General features: G+C 45.4%; 1 protein-coding gene across 4 annotated transcripts in view; it reads left to right on the forward strand.

Moving 5' to 3' along the window:
• The window catches only part of SON (SON DNA and RNA binding protein), a 614305-nt gene that overhangs the window by 565076 nt on the left and 28824 nt on the right, over positions 1-20405 (forward strand). For all 4 annotated transcript variants that reach the window (XR_015299365.1, XR_015299366.1, XM_086935336.1 and 1 more), the window contains one exon: positions 18490-18606. Coding sequence is in view for 2 of the 4 variants with exons in the window: in XM_086935336.1 (XP_086791462.1) it covers positions 18490-18606 (117 nt within the window). In the remaining 2 variants the exon portion in view is untranslated. The remainder of the gene's footprint in view (positions 1-18489; positions 18607-20405) is intronic.

The raw sequence follows: 20405 nt of genomic DNA on the forward strand, positions 1-20405 counted from the left end.
AACAGCTGTCTGAAGCTCAACTCAGAGAAGACCGAGGTCCTCATCCTCGGACCCTGCACCTCTGCCTGGAACAACACCTGGTGGCCCTATGGAACCCTCCCACCCCTACAGACCACGCTTGGAACTTCAGCATCGTCCTTGACTCCTTCCTCCACATGAACAGCCTGATCAATGCTGTCGCCTCCACCAGTTTCAACTGCCTTCGGATCCTCCGTAAGAACTTCAAATGATCCCCCGACTGCAGAAGGATCATCACCCAAGCACTCATGACCAGCAGACTGGACTACAGCAACACCCTTTACACCGAAATCAACAGAACTCTTCTACACAAACTCCACACCATCCAGAACGCTGCAGCCAGACTTGTCCTCGGGACACCACGTCACAAACACATGACCCAACACGTACAAGCCCTCCACTGGCTCCCCGTTGAGAAGAGGGTCACCTTTAAACTCCTCACCCACGCCTACAAATCCCTCAACATCGGACCAAAATACCACAACGAGAGATTATCCTTCCACATACCCAAGGGGAACCTCCGCTCCGCCGACCTCGCCCTGGCAGAGGTCCCCCGCATCCACAGAAACAGACCTGGTGGGAGAGCTTTCTCCTACATTGCAGCTAAGACCTGGAACAAACTCCCTGTGAACATCAGTCGCTCCCCGACCCTGCACTCGTTCAGGAAGGACCTCAATACCTGGCTTTTCGACTGATCCGGAGCCGCTTCCTGCCCCCTCCCCAGCACCTTGAGACCCTCAAGGGTTAGTAGCGCGCTTTATAAACCCCTGATTGATTGAAATCAATAGCTACTGATACATACTTATATTGATTAACAGAATTTATTAGGCTGATATGGTCCAAATAAATTTCCCTGAACGAGATGTTGTAGACTGTGGGGGGAGTTGGGGAGGGAATACATTTTTAATTTGTTGACAGATGCCACACTTTTTGGCATGTTACAGCAAACAAATGATGGACGGAATGCTGACAATGCAAAGATTCTCCCCTAGTCAAAAGATATAGGTCAAATTTATCGTTCTTTTGCCCACTATGCCACCCCAGTTTGTACCCAGGCATATGCAAATCAGTCTTGACCCTGTGCCCCATGGGAACAGTCCTGGCCGAACTGCCAGGCCAGGTCCTCTTTGGACCGGAAACAAGCATCCAGGGACCGGTTTCAGGGTATATCACTCTTCTTCAGCCAGGCTAGCTTGAATCCAGTGGCACAGTGGGCAAGGGACCCACGTATCGGCATACCCATCCCACTTAGGGCGAAAAGTGTTACAGCAAACAAATGATGGATGGAATGCTGACAATGCAAAAATTCTCCCCCAGTCAAAAGATCTGGGTTAAATCCATTGTTCTTTTGCCCACTATGCCACCCCAGTTTGGACCCAGCCATATGCAAATAGGGCACAGGGTCCAGACTGATTTAACCCTCTGGCATACCCCACTTCACCAATATGCGGTTCCCGGATGCCTATCCTAATTAGGTGTAGACTATAGAGTCGTCGTCTTAATGTGGTAAACGAGGCGCCTTCCGTACTAAATAGGTTCTGGAAACCACACCTTATGACAACTATGTTCATACAATTATACAGCACCGCCATTCGCACGCAAATAGCATTATGAACCAAATGAAAGTGGTATTTACTCGTACAACTGCAACTACCCTTCCCCCTTTTCATTGTGACAACAGGCTACCCTCTCCCCCCAGAGAAATCATAAGCAATGCTAAGGCATTATTTATGTATGTTTTAACTTATTATATACACACTCTGTCTTTATATGTATGTGTGGATTATTTTCTAAAGGCACAGTACCAAAACATTTCGCTTTCACTTGAACTATAAGGTAGGAATCTTCAATTTTTTTAAAGTTAATTCTATAACCACGTGATGTTAATAGTGTTACAACTTTGTCCACCTTCATTAGGTGTACGTCCAAGTCATTATCAATCAGCTAAATATAATCAATGAATGACAATACCTTAGTATCTGGTTCTAAGATCTCCATAATGCACGCTGAGAATAAGCAATTACTGTTCCTACAGACCCTAGGCAAACATCACAAACTGCACCCTGTCAACACAAAAGGCAGTTAGATAATAATAATAATCCTGTATTTGTAAAGCGCACAGCTACCCGTAGGTTTCCCGGCGCTGGGGGCCGTCGGGAAGATTAAGCAAGCTATTGCCCATAGTCACATGGTGCTGGGCAGACCCCTGCCGCTGGTGCCGGGGATCGAACCGTGATTCCAAGCATCCGGCATCAGTCGCCCTGGCCGCTGCGCCACACCTCTTTCAGGCACTATAGTTTGACTGAAAAACCCATTAGAGATGTCAACGCTTTATTTGCATTTTTTCTGAACCAGATTTATCATTAAACCCATGCTATGCGCATTTTGCATTACACAAGTTGTTGTATGTGCTTTTAAATTCCTATAGTCAAAAACTATCCTATAGGATCCATCTGGTTTGGATTTGGGAAAAAAGGGCATGTTCTTTGGTGAAAGTCAAGGAGCTATTATGCCCTCATATTGCAATGATCTAATATTGCCTTAATACCATGCTTTGCCACTGTCTTTAAAGGTTGAGCTTCACTGTGTAAGTGAAAGACGTGAAATAGAATGTTTGTCTATTCCAGGTAATGACCTGGAATGAAATGTTTTTCCCACCCCACTTGGCTCCTGTCTAAGGCCGTAGCCTGTCTTAAAGCCCATTCACTGCTGTAACTTTCCTGGATGTTTTCATGCACTATGAGGAAAAATCCTGCTCTAATTACTTCCGCCCACCCACGGGGTGCTTCCCTCATATAGACTGGAGGTGTTCCTCAGCTAGTATGATATCAAAATCCTCAGATAAATGTGCAGAGAAAACAGCTTTAATAGTGCGTTGTATGTCCCCTTCAATGTGTAATTCTAAATCATAAACCCTATCGGGAGGAGTGAAATATTTATCTGGAGTTTCAACTTGTATGAACTCATCAGTTGAATTCGCCACTAGAAACCTCTGAAGTGTCTGATATACTATTGTGACTTCTGCTGTGCTGTCTAGGAGTTATCTTGCCCAAGTCTTGTTTTGCAAGAGAATTTGTGTTGGATTGGCATATTTCTTAGAAGGTCCTGCCACTTTCTTCCTCTTAACAGGAGTCTTAGAGTCCAATCCTTTCTCTTCCCTCTTCACGCTGACTTAAGCCTTTCATCCTGTTTAAACTTTCCTGCTATATTACTTCTTTCTTCTGAACTCCGATCAGCTTCTTCCCTCTGCTCATTTACCGTCAGAGTCCTGAAAAGAATATTGAAACTGTTCTGTTTTTTAAATTTTCTCCCTGTCTCACCAGATTCCCAAGGTGGGGTAGGTCCAGTCCATCTTTATTCTCTATCCTTCTGTTTCTTCCTGCCTTCTGTTATAGATTTCTCTTCAACAAAATGCTCTGTCACTTTTAGGTTTTAAATGTGGTTTAACGGCGTGTAAAACTTAAGTCTCACTACCCACAGAGGTGTACACTTTTAAGTCCACAGCTGGTGCAACCCCATGCTTGTTCTATACTTGTTTCAGTACCTCAGGGATAACTGCCAATGAGGAGGTGCCATGCGTGCTGTTGTAAATGTAATTCCCCACATGTTTCATTCCCCTACGAGTGGGACCATCTGTAGAGGGAGACCCATAATCAATATTCTATGTTTGCCTTGGTTGTTGTAAATGGATAGACCTCTTATAACTGTTTGGTCTTGTTAGCAACCCAGAAGGCAATCTCTTCACACTTCGCGGATGCTTTTCCCAACATAGCTTTAATAGTCTGTGGACTAGTCTATTATAATGGTACCGGAGCTGCGGTTCCTGCTGCAAAAGCTAGTCTACAGCTCATGGTACGCAGTACAAACAATAGATATCTCCTGAATCAGACAACTGTATAGTTTAAAACCTTTATCACTTCTCTGGATGCCAAGGTATGGGGACGAGAAATAGGCATGACGCCAACTAAGGCTGGCCAAGTTGCCCCTGCGTTGCTCAGGGGGTCCCAGGTGGACATTCCTGTGCGTTTGTGGCAACTGACCAGCAAACTATTTCTGGGGTTCCTGGTAAGTTAAAGAGGTTTTCACATCTTGGTAAGCCTTATAATTTGTAGGTGGTTGTGCCGCCTTATAAGCCTGAAACTGCCTGAAGGTAGCGTCCATATCCTTAAACTCTACCCATGAGTAAAATGTCTCAAAGGCATATGCTACTAAGTAAGCACTTCATTGTGCTTACTTAGTATCATAATCGTTCTTGTATTAGCCACTAGAACCGTTGTTTCTTCATATAAACCCAATACCCTGGTTCCAAGTGAGTAGGGTTTCCCCTGTCCTTTGTTGGGTCAAAGGCATATGCAGCATGAGCAGCTATTACAAAAGTAATTGCCCCCCACAACGGGGACACCTCGAAGTTGGAGATGCCAGGTAACTGCTTTTCTGTGATTGGCTCCAATAACAATAGGGGCCACCAAGGAGACGAACGGATTCAAAAGGATTAAAAATGTTAGAAAATCCACAGAATCAGGAAAAACCTTTAAGAATCAAGCTTGACAAATATAAGGCAATAGATGCTGCCCTATACCCTGTAAGAGGTAACCATAATTAATATGGACGACGCTGTAATGATGTTACAATGGTTCATGTGTGTGTGTATCAAATTGAAACTACTCAAGGGTTCCCATCACCTTCAGGACCCACATTGGGTCCCAATGTTGCGTAACTGAGTCTCAGGCTCGGCTCTACAAGGTTTGCTTTCTCACCCATGAGTGAACTTAGTTAAACTCACCAACGCTTGAATGTAAAAGACAGGTTTTTGTAGCCCCGCAGAACCTCACGCAATACAAAGTTGAAATGGCGTCAATGCTTTTAAGTTGCTAACAGTCCCTAAATAGGGGTCTGGGATATTGTGGTGATTAGAAACAAACTTCTTTCATTCTTTTCAATACCACAGACACAAAAAAAAACTAAAACAGACGCACCCTGTTGTTCAGCAAATCTAAAATAACCACACGGAATATGATAAAAACAGCACAAATGCATGTTGGGAGCACCCTAAGACCTACGTATGCGCTACACTATGAGACCATGGGGAACAAACAACTTGCATCTAAATTTTTGGGAGGAGAATGACCTCACTGCATACATGTTTACAGCGGAACGCTATGATTATCAGGAGTCAGGAAAGCCACGTTCTGTGCAAAAGGCAAACACGTGTTCAGCATCAGTTCTTTCGGGGCTCAATATCACCTTTCAACAAAAACTGTGATACAGCAGCATCTCTAGCAGGCAGGATCTTCTTCTGGCGGTATCTTACTCATGATAATCTGGGGCTAACGATGTGTCCTGACAAGTGGTCAAGTGGCAGTCCTTTTATACTGTATCTTATAGAAAAAGTAATATCCCAAATCACCTTAGTAATGTTTCATAGAAACAGTGAGCACAAAGTTGGTAGTTTAAGACACATTCTTTTTTAAAAAAGAAGGTAAAACTACAACACTTCAGAATACACTGCTTTGGCTATTGGGCTTGTTCAGCCTTGAAATTTAGATAACAAGGCACTAACTTGTTCCAGACTGATGTTGCATCAGGTGTCTTGTTGATTTCTAAATCTAAATGAGTTGATACTTTCACATTCTTGGGAAGATAAGGACAGACAACAACTGCATTAAAGACAGTCATGATGATGATTTTGCAAAAATACAGAAAATAGAGTCCGGCCTTATGCCTTTACGTCAGACTGCTGCCAAATTTGAATTAATACAATTCATTTATAGGGCCTGTTTATCCCTGATAAAATTAATAAACTTTTCTCCACTGTCAATGCCTTCTGCCTACACTAAGCTGCTGCCTCAGCTAGCTCCCTGCATATGTTGTGGGTTTGCCCCTCTTTGGCTGCCTACTAGTCCGAAGTATTGGGTTTGTTGCACTATGGCTAGTTAATTTAATTAGTTTGGAGGCCTAGAACTTGGGATGAAATAAGTGACTTAAAAAGAATAAGGTAACAACTTGCTTTTTTTACAACGCTTTGTTGATAGCTAAATGAGCAGTCGATATGAAATGGAAGCCTGTTTTTCCTCCCACATATGGGGGGTTGGTGCCAAATCACTATAAAATGGGCTTGAGTCTGAGAGCAAAGCCTGGCATTGGGAGGACGCCAGGGGCCTTTAAACACTCGATTGCCAATGATTGAGGCAATATTTGACAGGTCTGAAGAAAGAACCCAAAGGTGACACACTACTGCTGCAGCTCCCTTGTGCTACCTTGAGACCTCCCAAGTCACCCTGCACTGGGGCTGACAGAGACATTGTCTCTGGTGTGGCAATACATGTGAAGGTCACGCAATGCTTGCTCGCTTTACCGACAATTCAGCCCTTATGCCAAATTATACTCCAGTCCTTAGCCCCTTTCTCCACGTCGTCTTTGCAGTACAATTTGTTCTTAGGTCGACACTGGCGAATTGCTCTGCCTTGATGCCTCTGAGACGGATGCTCAGGGACCCCTGTGATTGCATCGATTGCACACACGCGCCGACTAGATGCGGCCCGACTAACACCCCTGAAGTTTTCCTGATACCTACCATCCCTCGAAATCACGCCCATGAGGCCTGGGTCGATCTTATGAACTTTAGGTTCATACGCTCTCCCTCTTCATTTGAGCCTTTCGGCCCACCTTCCGCAACAGACGGCACCACACGACATTGCTGTGGTCTTTAGGTGCCTTTCTTCACCTTCCCACCTCCCCCACTTGTCCTGAAGAAGACCCCGCAGTAGGGCAGGATCTAGCCTACACCTTTTGGGGTCGAAACGTCGACATACCTTCCTCGTCCTACCCTCCAAACAACAGAACATTTAGTGGCTGTGTTATTATACATGTGGGATAGGATTATCCAATGCACAATTTATTTATGACGATGTATATATGTCAATGTGGTACTGAATTTTGAATGTACATAAGACCACCTGTTATTGCTTCTATAATTTGTCTTCTACTCCCACACTATCCTAATCACGGTCCCCTCCCTCACCTGTCCCCTTCTCCCCTAATGACACTGAGACTATATATATGTCTACCATTTGTTGAGTGTTCTGAAAATTGATTTGCATGTGAGGATGTATATTACAGAACATCACTCATACTATTCTGTTTACAAAATTGATTTTTGAAATATCTGTACTGTTTACAATTGTTATGTGTGTCTAGTATGTTGTTCCAACTGGGACCACTTTATATACAACATTGATGAATCACCAACTTAACCATTATCACTGTTACCGTCCACCCCATGGATTTGGATAAGTTAGATGGTTAAAAGTTTGTGCTTGCAGTTGCAATGCTCAATGCTTTATCTGTTTTAAATGTGTTCAGCTAATTGTTACTTATGAAGAATGATAGCTCTCCTCTCTGAGCAGCAATGGTACATCGCTCGCTGTTAGGGCTGGCCCAAGTAACTGTAAAGTAGGTTTAAGACTTCTGTTTTCCCCCCATATGCATCAAGCCTCTACTATGCATTGCAGTGCTTTCCCCTATTTCTTACTGGATAAAATATGAAAGGTGAACATGTATGTTATTGAATGGCAGAGCTTTCCGAGCTCAGTTTTGCTGATCCTTCACTTGACAGGCACACCTCTATTTCAACTATGTTGGTCATTACATTGATTCATTCTAAAGAACGTGTTACATTGTTTGGAATATTCATCCTTTGGGCTCTCCTAATCATTAATTCCAGCACAGCTCTTCTAAACACCAAAACAGATTTATGCAATATTAGCAATGCTTCCCTTCCTGATGGATTCATTCCCATAATTTCTATTTAAATGACTTAATAAGGGACTCACAAATTCAACTTGCCATAAACATGTACAGACTGGCAATGAGAGAGAGGAAACAATGACACATTTTATCAATGAGGTGTCCCAAACTGTTGCCATAGCAGTGATAGCCTTTGGAAAGGAGGGAAGGAACATAAATGGGAAGGGGAAAAGATCAGGACCCAGAATGGAGACCCCCGATACATGGCGATTGGCCACTCTATGCGCGTTCTCATAAATCTTAATTCTATTTTCAGGCACCACCATTGGCTCTGTCAATTGATCAGGGAAAATAGGGAAAAGGAGCGAGACCTGAAGAGACTCCAGGAAGAGATGGGACAGAAATGGGTGAGGGAGGTAATTGTAGGTGAACAACTGATACCACAAAAGATAGTCTCAATGAACGCATCTTGATGTGCCCCATACCCCAATGTCGCAACCCGTGTGACGTGTTGGGAGACTGCGAAGCCTTGGACTTCAGCATCTGCATTTCTCCTCATTTTTCGCTGGGGGTGTACCTTGGTCTATAGGCTCCCCGGGGCCGGCATGGGCTTTTCTTAAAACATTGGAGGAAGCTACTGTCCCCTGCGCACTACGATTCTCCCACTATCTCCTTCTTGGGGATCTTAACATTCCATTAGACCAGGCAAGTGCTGGGGATACTCGTGAATTTTTGGATTCATTGAACCTTGCCCAGCTCACTCAATAGGTTAACCTACTGACTCATCTTGGCGGTCATATTCTCTATCCCATTTGTTCCAACTTTCCTATTTCTGATGAAGATCCTCTGCTGGTGCCTTGGTCCGACCATTTCCTGTCCTATTTTTCCTGGATTGCGGATGGTCAAGGTCCTGCCTCCGCTAAAATCGACCCCCTAAGTTTTAGCCGAGCTTTGGCTGGGTCTTGGCCAGCTCGTTCTAATGACCTAGAGGGAGTTCTAGCTAGCTTTCCTGGTTGGATCATGCAAGCAGAGATATCCTGTCTCCTTCGTCCAGGCGGTTGAGAGATTCTCCCTCAAAACCTTACTTTACGCCGGAACTTAAAGAACTGAAGCCGCAATGCAAAAAATTGAAGCGTTGTTGGCGGAAGGATTTCTGTCCTTTGGCGAAGTTGACACTTAGGAAATCCAAGAAAATCTATTACACCACTAAAGCCCATACTAAAAGCCTTTACTATACAGCTCTAGCCAGAAATAACTCCAAGGAGATCTTCTCCATTGTTCAGAGTTTTTCTGGCCCTGAAAGCTGAGTCGATAACGCTTCCTTCCTCGAACACCTGGTGTGAGAAACTTTCAAGTTACTTTATGGATAAGATCCGATCTATACAGGCATCGTTCATTATCTGCAACCAGGCCTCGGCCACGACCCTACCACCGGCGGGTCCGCCTGTTACACCCCCTTCTCTGGTGGCCTTTACACCTATCAATCTGAATGACTCACTTAGGGTCATCAAAGCCCTGAAATCAGGCTCTCCATCTGACCCTTTTGCTGCTCGACTCCTGGCTGCAGTCGCAGAGACAATTAACCCGAAAGTAAACCGGTACATCAATCTGTCCCTCCATGCGTGGAAACAGACTAAGATTCTGACACTTTTAAAAAAGCCGTCGTTAGACCCGCTGAAATCAACGAGCTACTGTCCCATCTCCCTTTTACCCAGCTTGGTGAAAGTCTGTGAAAAAGTTTTTAATAAACAATTTACTGACTTCATCGAAAGCTCGGGCCTACTTCATCCAGCCGAATCTCGATTCAGAGCCTCCTATAGTACCGAGACAGATATAGTGGAAGTCTCGGGAGCCATTCGGGAATGCTTGGATTCTGGTGAAAGGGCAGCTCTGATTTTGCTGGACCTTTCAGCAGCATTCAATACCGTTCCCCACTCCCTGCTGCTTGCTCAACTTGCGGACATAGGAATTACAGGCACTGCTTGGTGCTGGTTGAAATAATTCTTGGAGGGTGGCACGCAACAGATAGGGCTACCCCGTTCACCTCGACGCCGCAGGGGTGTCCTCTGGGGTGCCGCAGGGGTCATCATTGAGCCCCCTTCTTTTTAACATTTATGTGACTCCCTTGGTTCAGTTGCCGTAGGATATTGGTGCCAAAATTATAGCTTATGCCGACGACGCAAAGCTCTTGTTTACTTGGGAAAAAGCTGAGTGTTCCACCTCCTCTGCAAAAAATTGTATTGACAGCTGTCTTTCATTGGCTTTCCTCTGCACAACTTAAATTTAACGAGGACAAATCCGAAATCCTCCTTTATGGTAGTTTCCCGCCTCAGTTTAGGGAAGCACTCTGGCCAGATGACTATCCTTTACCGGCCTCAACAGGGCAACTCGCTAAGAATCTTGGGGTCTGGTTCGAAGAGAACTTATCTTTTTCCACTCAGATTAAGAAACTTGTTGGGAACTGTTTCGGGATACTCAAATCCCTCAGTATTTTTTTACCGCTCTTCCCTAGGACAGCCAAGGAAATGCTCACTCGGGCCTTGATACTTTCCCGTAACAACTATGCCAACGCCCTGTATGTTGACCTACTGGGCTACCTACTTAAACTTCAGGTAGTCCAGAATGCTGTGGCCAGGTTTCTTTTCAACATCCCAATAAGAAGACGTGTAAGGCAGCATCTGCATACCATCCATTGGCTGCCTGTAGCCGAACGAATAAAGTTCAAAGCACTGGTCCTGGCGGATTGTGCCCTTCTTGATTCCAGTCCAATCTATTTAAGAAAGCTTTTTATGTTCTAAACTCCAGCTAAACAGCTTCGCTCAGCTTCTAGCACATATTCCTTGCTTTTGTTTGAAAAGGATGGGTGGCAACTCTCTTGCTTTCAGGGCTGTTGCGGCCGGGAATTCGCTCCCATTTTTTCTTCGCAGCATCCAGGACCCCGCTCTTTAAAAAAAAAAAAAGACTGAAAACTTTCCTTTTTATTTAATCAGTCACCCTTCACTTCTCAAGGTCTGCGCCGGGACACTCCTTGGAGTATCGTGCACGCTACAAGCTCTAATAACATAACATAACAATGATTTGAGGGCACACTGAAGAGATCAACATACAAATTTACTCCATGGTCATGGAGAATCATTTCTTGTGAAGTCTACTCCACTACTCTTAAATTTACGAGCTGCCTCTACTGTAGAAAAAAGGTATTTATTCTGATGTAACACGTTCAGCTTCGTAGGAAACCACTTGGTGGCCAGGGTGCCGTGCACCACTAGTTCCCTTCTAGCTAGCAGCTGCTTCCTTTTTCTTTGTGCTTTGCAATATCCATAGAGAATATCTGTTGCCCTGGTCAAAAAGCTATGAGTTTGACAACGAGAGGCCAGTTTGATAAAAAATAATAGTCTATGCACTGAGCTGTTCACAGTGGCGTAGCTTGGCCTTAGGCCTCCCATGGCAGCCACTGCATCTGCCGCCCACTGCCTTATTAAAGAGCAGAGAGAGGGAGATGCTGGCGCTTCATGCAGTCGCGACAACCACACATAAGAGCAGGGGCTGGGGGGGGCTTAATGCAGATTCTTACAGCCGCAAGGGGGAAGGGGTGCTGGCCGCTGTCCCAAAACCTGTGCCGCCAGTGCCCCCACGCCCTCCTCCCCTCCCACGCCACTGGCTGTTCATAAAGTATGAGTGGTCTCTTTGAGGTCCACTTTTGAAATAGGCAGCAAAATAAAGTAAGGTGTTGTGGGAGGATCGGCAGGTACAGATTTCTCTGAGTTCAGCTCTTCTACCAGTACCACTCAGAGACACTTGCTAAATGACAGAAAGGTCTTCATCATGCAGCTGCTGTGTTCTTTAAGACATCTATCAATACAGCTACCCAGAATTGAGAGTGATGGCCCAGGTGAGGGGTGAAGTGCAGTGAAGGGGTAGGTGGAGACTGGGATCTCATTGTGATTTGTTTCAAAAGTAATCAAAGACTGCCGGCTGGGGGTGTCAGGGCAGGGTGTGAGGTGGGGTCCCATTGTTTATGCATATTTTTATTTTAAAAGAGTAAGCAGAGGAGACTGCCTGCTGAGATCATCATAATGTGTAGTGATCAGTGAAAGTGAACAGGCCGTTTTATCTGTCACTAGAGTGAGGCCTTCAGGCTCATGTAAAGTTCTGATGCTGTGTGCTTAACTCACCCTTGACCTACATCAAGCTCTTATGTAGTGCTGTGCAGCGTGTGTTGTATGCATGTACTGGGTATATGCGTGCCTGTGAATGGCACAATTCATGGAAGATTCTGGGTTCCATTTTGGGAGACCCTGCGTTGACTGGAAGAGCATGAGGCGGTAGAGTAGAATACCTCCAGGCATATTTGTGGATTGCTGCATTCTTGTAAGCTGGGTGGGACACACACTAGAGGAAGAAGAGACAGGCTCTTCAGTACACCTCAAGGAGCGCTCTTTGATACAGAGAGACGTCACTAGAAAGGGGCTGGGCACATCACTGGAAATAGATAGGGCTGAAAAGAGAATTCTAAAGAGTGGGGCTGGGCCCTGAAGTAACATTCTCATGCACATATCACTGTGACCCACATCCAGATGTGAACCGCTAGTCTCTCCCATGGCCTGTGTTGTGGGGCTTTCAGATTTGGTGTCTCTCTTGCTGTAACAGACTGTTTTTTGTAGCATGGGTTAGGTAGCCCATTAGCACAACCTTCAGTGATTCAGGTCCTAAATGACATTTGGTGTCAGGATATGGACTGTCAGAAGGGGAGCTAGAGGCCCTCAAAATGTTCAGCTGTCAAGCAGCCAGTTGGTCTGTGCAAATAAGAAAACCACTACAAGACCAAGACTGAACGCTGAAGTCTCCTTACTGGGTGAGAGAACATTCCCAGAAGGCCACCTGCCCCTGGAGCACTAGTTCCTGCCTGGTTGTCAACACAAGTGTGCTCTGTGAAGAAAAGGAAAGCAATCCTGGCGAGTGGATGCCTGTAGTGAGGTGTGAGGAGATGGCTGCTGCATAATCAGGTCGTTGCCCGTGTGCAAGTTCAAGTTGGCGACTTCGTTTGCCAGAGGGCTGGCCTGATGTTGGCCATGGTCAGCATCAGTGCCATGCTGATCACGCCGATGCTTATTTTCGGAGTGAAGTCTGTGACCCCATATGCTGGGGGCCGCTGTGAAGATTATTGCTATGCCAATTGGGCCGTAGACCAGTTGCAAAGGAAAATGTGTGGCCCTGTATGCCGGGGTGGCGAGGGGAGCCTTAGTGAAAATTATTGCCATGTCAATTGGGCCGTAGCCCCCGTGTAGAGGAAAGTCAGCAACCCCGTTTGACAGATGAGGCCTCCATGGTGATTACTGCTGTGTCGACTGGGCCGCAGACCGTGTGCAGAGTAAGATCGGTGATGTATATTATATACTAGCTTACCCGTCGCGCGTTGCTGCGATCTCATAAGAAAGGAAATTTAGGGGGGAGGAGCCAAGATGGCGACCGGAGCGGACGTGTGAGCTCCCGGCTCCGCCAGTCCTTGTGCCCCTTCGACTGATCCTGCCTGTTATCCTGCCTGCCTCATCGGCTGCCCGGACGAAGACGGCGTGCTGACCTCGCCCATGCTTGGCCGGACTCTCGGCTCGTCCGGAGGGCTGAGATATCCCGGTGCCGGTCCCGACGCCATTGTCCCGGCGCTCCCCGCCGCTTACCGCCGGACCTCGATGGAGTGACGACGTGCTGCCCGCCTGAGAAGCGCCCGCATCCTGGTAGGGGCTGCTCTCCCTGGAACGGTGAAGTCGGTGTCCCGGGCGCCGTGCAGTGCTAAACGTCGCGCGGCGCTCCTGCTCCGTTGTTACGAGTCGGGAGAGGAAGACTCGTATCCATTGTGGGACTCGCCCGCGCATCGCTGCCTGCTGTTCACCCGCACCGCCTGGTTCAGTCACAGAGGGCACCTCGCGGCCGCTGCTGCGTAGCAACTCGCGGTGGTGGCGGATGGAACAATTGCTGGCTTGCACCTCGCCCCCCCCCCTGTTTCGGTGCCTGGCTGGTGGGCGCAATGGAAGTCCCTGTTGACTCGCGGGACAAAGGAGACCGTCCGCCATTGCCCCTTATCGGTGCTGCCACGGCCGCTCCGGGGATGGACTTGCCTGTACTTTCCAACGAGGGGCGCGAAGGGGGCATAATGCCTGCCCCGACCTGCAGAGATGTACTGCTTGCCCTCCGAGACCTAAGGGCGACAATGCGACGAGACGCCCGAGAACTTTGCAACAAGTTCGACGACATCGCCCTGGACCTGACACAGCTTCGGAGAGATTGCTCCCAGCACGGACAGGTCGCTACCTTGAGGGCTCCTGTCAATGTTACCGTTTTACCGAGGATTTCAAGAGAGACTATGATCCGCCCCGCCATGCCTGGTGTTTGTAGACTGCTACATGTCGACTGTGCCGGGGATACATTGTTCCCACACTCGGCTACTGTTTCGCTGGAATCGCAGCTCATGCCGGAGGCGGAACTGCTGACTATTCTACTCCTTGTCCCCCTGCAAACTTTCCTATTGGAACTCTCGCCATCTCCCCTATTGTACCCCCTACTGTACTTGATTTTTTCGAGCAACTTTGGGGCTATATGCACCGTGACGGAATCATTGTTGAGTAGGTGGTGTCTTCCATTTTGCATCGGTGCACCTCCCCCTTCCCTTCTGCTCCCATTTTGTTTCTTTGTTGCTGAGGGGGACGACATGCATGGAGGGCTGTGTATCATAGGATGTCCGAAATCGGGTCAAGGCTAGATTATATGTTTGCAGCGCTGATCTCTTGCCTAATGTGGATCGGGCTCCGAATGCTGGGTGGGGAAAAGATGTGGACCGTGCGCGGGATGCAAGTGATTTTTCAGCTGGCTGGGATTTAATTGATATCGTTGGGCCCCCGCTCTTAGCGCCTCCTTTCCTTTATTGCAATCCTGTTTGTGGCACGGTCAGAGCCCCGGTTGCCAATCCTGATATTGAATGAGCAGTCGGCTCGGTTTGATTTTTAAGGGTGTCTGCCTCGCCAACAACGACTAGTGGGACGGGGGGTAGCCTGTGCAGGATGTCGTCCACTTTAACTCTCTTTGTCTCAGAGTCTCCTGGAGTGGCCATCTTGGTTTTTCCCCGGCTGGGGCGAGGATTGGGCGGGTGCCGTGGTGTATTGGTCACTCGCGATTTAGATTCTAGGATTCCCGGTATGGGCGGAATGGGGTTGGGAATTGCTCCTGTAAGTGTTGAGCGCGCATAACGTGTAATGTCTCTTCCATCCCTCCTATTGTAGCAATTTAATGTAACACTGGTGCTTTCAGATTAGGCGGTCTCGGTGTAGGGTGTACTGGATGGCTGGGGTTCCGGGAGCTCTGATGTTAAGTGGGCTCCTCCCCCCACCTTTTTCTTTGGGGGGTGGTGGATTAGCTTGTTCTTTTCCCCCTCCCTGTATCCAAGAGTGGACTTTTATTTTCCTTTTTTCTTTTTCCTTTTGTCTCCTTTTTCTTTCCTCTGCGCTTCCTTCTGTGCTTTCTTCTCTCTTCCGACTTTTCTTTCTTCCTGAATTTCGGGTTTATAGGGCGACAGACACGCTGCTAGGGGGGGGGTAGGCCATAGCCTCTGCATGTGTGTAGGGTGGGGGGTTATATTTCATTTTTATTAATTTCTATGGGACCTGTTTTGTTCTTTCTGTGGTTTTATCTTTTTATCCATGTTGGTAGTGCTGGGTGTAGGGTGGCAGTGGTGCTGTGACTGGGTCATAGTTACTTCTCTGTAGCGTATCTATTGCGTAACCATCCTGCCTGGCGGGGACTTGTTTATCACTCATTGACTTGCTTGATATAGTTGTTACCGTCATGTCCCGCCTGCATGGTCTTTGTTCTTAATTTTATTCATTGTACGGAACACTACGACCTGTCTCCGATAGTCGCATACAAAAAAGTTAAAATTTAACCTGCAATTATCCTGTGACATGGTGCTGCAATATCCTTCAGCTTCTCTTCCTTCCAATGTTTGATGTACTGCTGCAGTACTGTGTCGTCGTATCGTATGCTACTGTGCTAAATGATCCTTCGTGGCCGGCCGGATGGTTGTAGGCCCGTATATGTTAATTCTCTTTATGCACAATAAAGGTTTTCAAAAATTTAAAAAAAAAAAAAAAAAGAAAGGAAATTTAAGGAAACTTGTTATGATAACATTCAATTTACATTGTGTCATTTTTATTGAAACTTATTCATTTAATATGGAAAACATTTTAAAGTGTTGTTTTAATTCTGTTTATTTATTCGAGTGCTTGTGGATACACTGTATTTTTTGTTTTTCCATCTGGTGCGTAAATGAATAAATCAGAAGGTTTTCCGACGATTGAGCTGGCCACATACAGTTGTCCATGTGAGAAGCACGGATTGTCCAAATCTAGTCACACACTTGCAGCGATTGTCCTTGTGCTTTGTTGATGGTCATTGCAAAAGCGAGTCGCACCGGAAGCTGTAAACGTTCAGTATTGGAAAGATTATGAGGGCCCTGGGGGGCCGATATTTAACACATTTTTCTTTTTTTTTGCCAGAAACCTTCGCTGGAGTGTACTTAAACAGACATATTTTCGTTTTTATATATATAGATGACATTGGCGACCTGACAGCAGCAACCCTACAGTGCTCCTTCTGCATAGGACCTCCAAACATGATACCAGGACTTCAGAACCAGTGTAGAGCAGAAAGAGGCAGCGCTGAAAGCAGCCTGCACTCAAGGACACTAGTGATGAGTGCTACAACACCTGCAAGTGCATCCTGTTTTTGATTAGGAACCTGAAGGGGGAAGTGGTGTATGGAGGGAGGTGGTGGGGGTTCAGTTCCTTGATCATCAAGAAGCATGAAACGTAAAGAGGATGGCAGAGGAGCAGCGGGAACTGGGAGACCAGAACAGAGGTATGACCCTAGAAACCTAGCCATCTGATGCCCTATTGGTCCTCACAAAAGGGGGCTGAATTTAGGGATGGAGTGAGGTCTTTGCCAGACTGCTGCAGAGAAGATGACACCGAGGAAGGATTGAGGAGTGACGAACTCAACAGCCATATTACAAGAGTGTACGATTATAGAGCTGTGTGATCCCAGGACTGTGAAACATCACAACCATAACACCACACCGTCAAAAGAACATGAAAGGAGAGAGAGAAACAAGATTTTTTTTGTCCCAAAGAAACTTGCAGATGGGCAGTTAGGGGAAGATGGGAGACAACACTGCTCTCCCTTTTCATTCCTGAGGGATTATTTGCCACTGAGTATAAACATGAAGGACATGCTACATAGAATTAAGCGATACACAATGCTGCTGAATCCCATGTGTAATATGCATAGCATTTGAAAGTAGCTGTTGTTGAGATTTCACCCCATACCTGCTCAGTGGAACTTTCGTGTCTGCAAGCAGGTTCTGCAGGTGCTGTGAGAGTTCCAAAATACAAGGGCAGCGTCTGCAGGAGGTTAGAACTGATACACAAGACATCGAGGACTAGAAATATCATGGTACTTTGAGTTCCTGAAGAAGTATAGGGAGACTACCTTTGAGGTTATCCGAGATGATAATCTCTATTGCACATAAAGATGTTTCAGTCTGAATTCACTATATCTCTCCTCTTTTAAAGTTAGAGCGAATCCCACGATCAGGTTGATCCTGAAAACAGAGGACTTTGACACAATAATGGAAGCAGCCAGGTGAAAGAGTGTGACGTCTTTCCTGATACCTCCCGAGCAACGGAGAAAAGATGTAAGAGACGGCTACCTCTAATAAGGGAATTTGCAAGAACTGGCACACCAGCAAAACTGCTCTTCCATGCAAAACTCTCTATGGTGGCCAGAAGCAGCAGATGTATATTCTGGGACCCAGAAGACGTGAGACATTGTTCAATTCTGCTGGGGACATGGTGGTCTCTGCACCCTGCTCTCTGGAGGTCTCACCTATCTGGGTTGGTGAACACCTGATGTCCGATACAGATCCATTTGCTTAAACATAGACTGAGGAATTTCAAAGAGATGCACCATAATCTGCACCGTGCTGGCCGGAGCATTGCTGAGACTGGTAGCACCCGGACTTGAGTGTTTTGGTCTACGTTGCCTGGTCACTCCCTGGTTGTGCCTCACCATGAATCTCTCTAAGGACTTCTTTATCTTGGACACTATACAGATGACCTCATCTTCCTCCTGTCATCCCTCTTTCTCTACCTTATCCCCGTCATGACCAACCTGCTTTATTTGAACCCTTTTTGTCCACGTTTAACCTCGTTCACAAACCCTCTTTTTTGCAGTTTGCATCCCTTTAATCTAGGCCTTCTGGTGCTTTAGGTACCAGGTTCAATAAACATCAACTGGTTAAGTTAAGGGTGGTATGGAAGAGATTCAAAGCAAGTACTTGTGACTTGAGGGCTGCTGCTGAGATGTTCAGGGGAGCCTTGTCAGCATGTTATTGAGTGTAGAACACTGAAATAAGCACAAAAGCCTCCCCTGCTTGTGCCCCTTCCCTTTGTTTATTTATTGTAATATTCCATGTGAAGACATGTTAAAAGATTCAGGTTGACTTACAGTTGTATTCAATGCTTAAAAGTTTGAGTTAAATAGTGCATCTTAGACTTTTCTAAAATGTGGAATAGAACATCTAATGCGTAATAATAGTTTGGGTTACCTGACATCTTCACATGCCCCACAGAGGTTACATGTGTCCTGCTAATGAATGGCTTTTATTCTGCTTCTTAGATTGATACATGGGCCCAAATGAACTCGCTGCCGGGTCAATTTACTGGAAGTACAGGAGCACAGGTGTTGTCATCTGAAGAATTGTCCCTCAGCGGCCCTCAAGCCTGGCTCAAAAAGGTATGGGATAATTCAGAAGTCAACCCCTTTTGAATGACATATTGTTGATGAGTAGCTGATAGGTTAGACAGTTTGCAAATTAACAATATAAACCATCTCGATAATAATTGAGTGGTATTGTGTATCGAGAATACCACATGTAATTAATATTTTGGTAGGTAGATAACCCCATTTAATATGAAAGTACAATACTTATGTTTGAAATGGCAGTACTAGGTTGACTCTAACAAAGTGAAGTGAGGTTGTATGTTAATGAAAAAAGAATAGCATCTATTTGATGATAAAAGCAGACTCAATAGAGAGCCTAGGTTTAGTTACGCAGTATAGGTATGGATTCAAAGTGTGTTCATGTGTGTTCCATGTCCACACACATTCAACAAATAATCATTACGATGATTGGAATATCAAATAATTTTTCCCATATTGGATTCACCCTTTTCCTTTTGTTTAGTTTTAGTTATTTGATTGTGATTTGATGTATGGATAATTAGGCCGATGACCAACAAATCTCCAAATGGAGTTAATTTTCTTAGACATGATATTATGCTATTGCTTTAACCTCGATCCATATATTTTCTCAAAACAGGTTTCTGTTTCATGTTATCTTCAGTGATGTTATCAGTTCACAAATGTTGCGTTTGAGTAGGGAGTAGGGAGTGTGCACTTTATACAACACACTTTAAGTATTTGGATTGATTTTTTTCTATTTATAGATTATTTCATGCTAGGAGTGTTTGCCAGCTTAGCTAATACATATATGTAAATATATCCTCTACATTTCAGTAACACAGCATAATATAATTTAATTATTGATGGCATCAGAAGTTAAAGCAATTTGGAAATAAACATATATATCCTTTTTGCTTAAATTTAAGTTGACCTGTTCCTTTAAACTTGCTGTGCTCCAGTCTTGAGAACCAGTCACTGACTCCCCATCGAAGGAGATTGTAAAACTTATGTCTCATATAATGTTGCTTACTGGCACTGCCCCACCCAACTTCTTGGATATGCATACACTGCTGCATGACTACCTAACATCTTTGCTAAGCCGGTTTAATTCAATTTGTTTAACAACTTTGTTGAAGGTTTTGGTACAGAGAATAAGTGCAGTAAATAAAAAGGTGCAGTTCAGTGCTACTTGGCCATCCTGCCACCATATATTCAAAGAGAGGAGAGACGGTTTTCAACTCACACCCATAACTCTTGAAACTGTGATGTCAATCAACCCTGCTTTCCTTAAGCAAAGAGACCCAAAAGCATTTCAATTGTGTGGGTGGGTGTTACTCGAGACTTAAGTGAGAAATGAGGCTTTATGAATCAATCCTTCAATTAGACTTTATCCTCTCCTCCTTTTCTAGAGGTCAATAGTGCCTCCAATCAACCAGCATGCAGCACTCAGGTCATAGGAACCTCAACAACAGACGATGATTGAGTTTTTGAATCCCCAGTTGTATCCATATAAAACACTGTTGAGAATATCAGGATGTTGGAAAGTGTCCCCTCTACAAAAGTGAACTTGTATGTTACTTTCATTATTTTCCAAAGCAATCACTGCTCACAAGCCTCATCTTAATGTTCAATACTCCTCCCCTGTAAGAAGTGGACGTGGTGGCTCTTCTCTTAGAAAAGCGAAACAGCCGTTACAACAAGTTTTTTACCACGTTGTGACTTTACGTGAAATTTTTCACCACACATGTTTACAACATTTATGCTTTACCACGCATTTAAGGTAAATTCAGAGGTGTGGGGGGTGTCCCCCCCACAAATACATTATATATAGATACATGTGATCAAGCCTC

This window comes from Lissotriton vulgaris, chromosome 8 (assembly GCF_964263255.1).
Source record: "Lissotriton vulgaris chromosome 8, aLisVul1.2, whole genome shotgun sequence".
Taxonomy (NCBI): Eukaryota; Metazoa; Chordata; class Amphibia; order Caudata; family Salamandridae; genus Lissotriton; species Lissotriton vulgaris.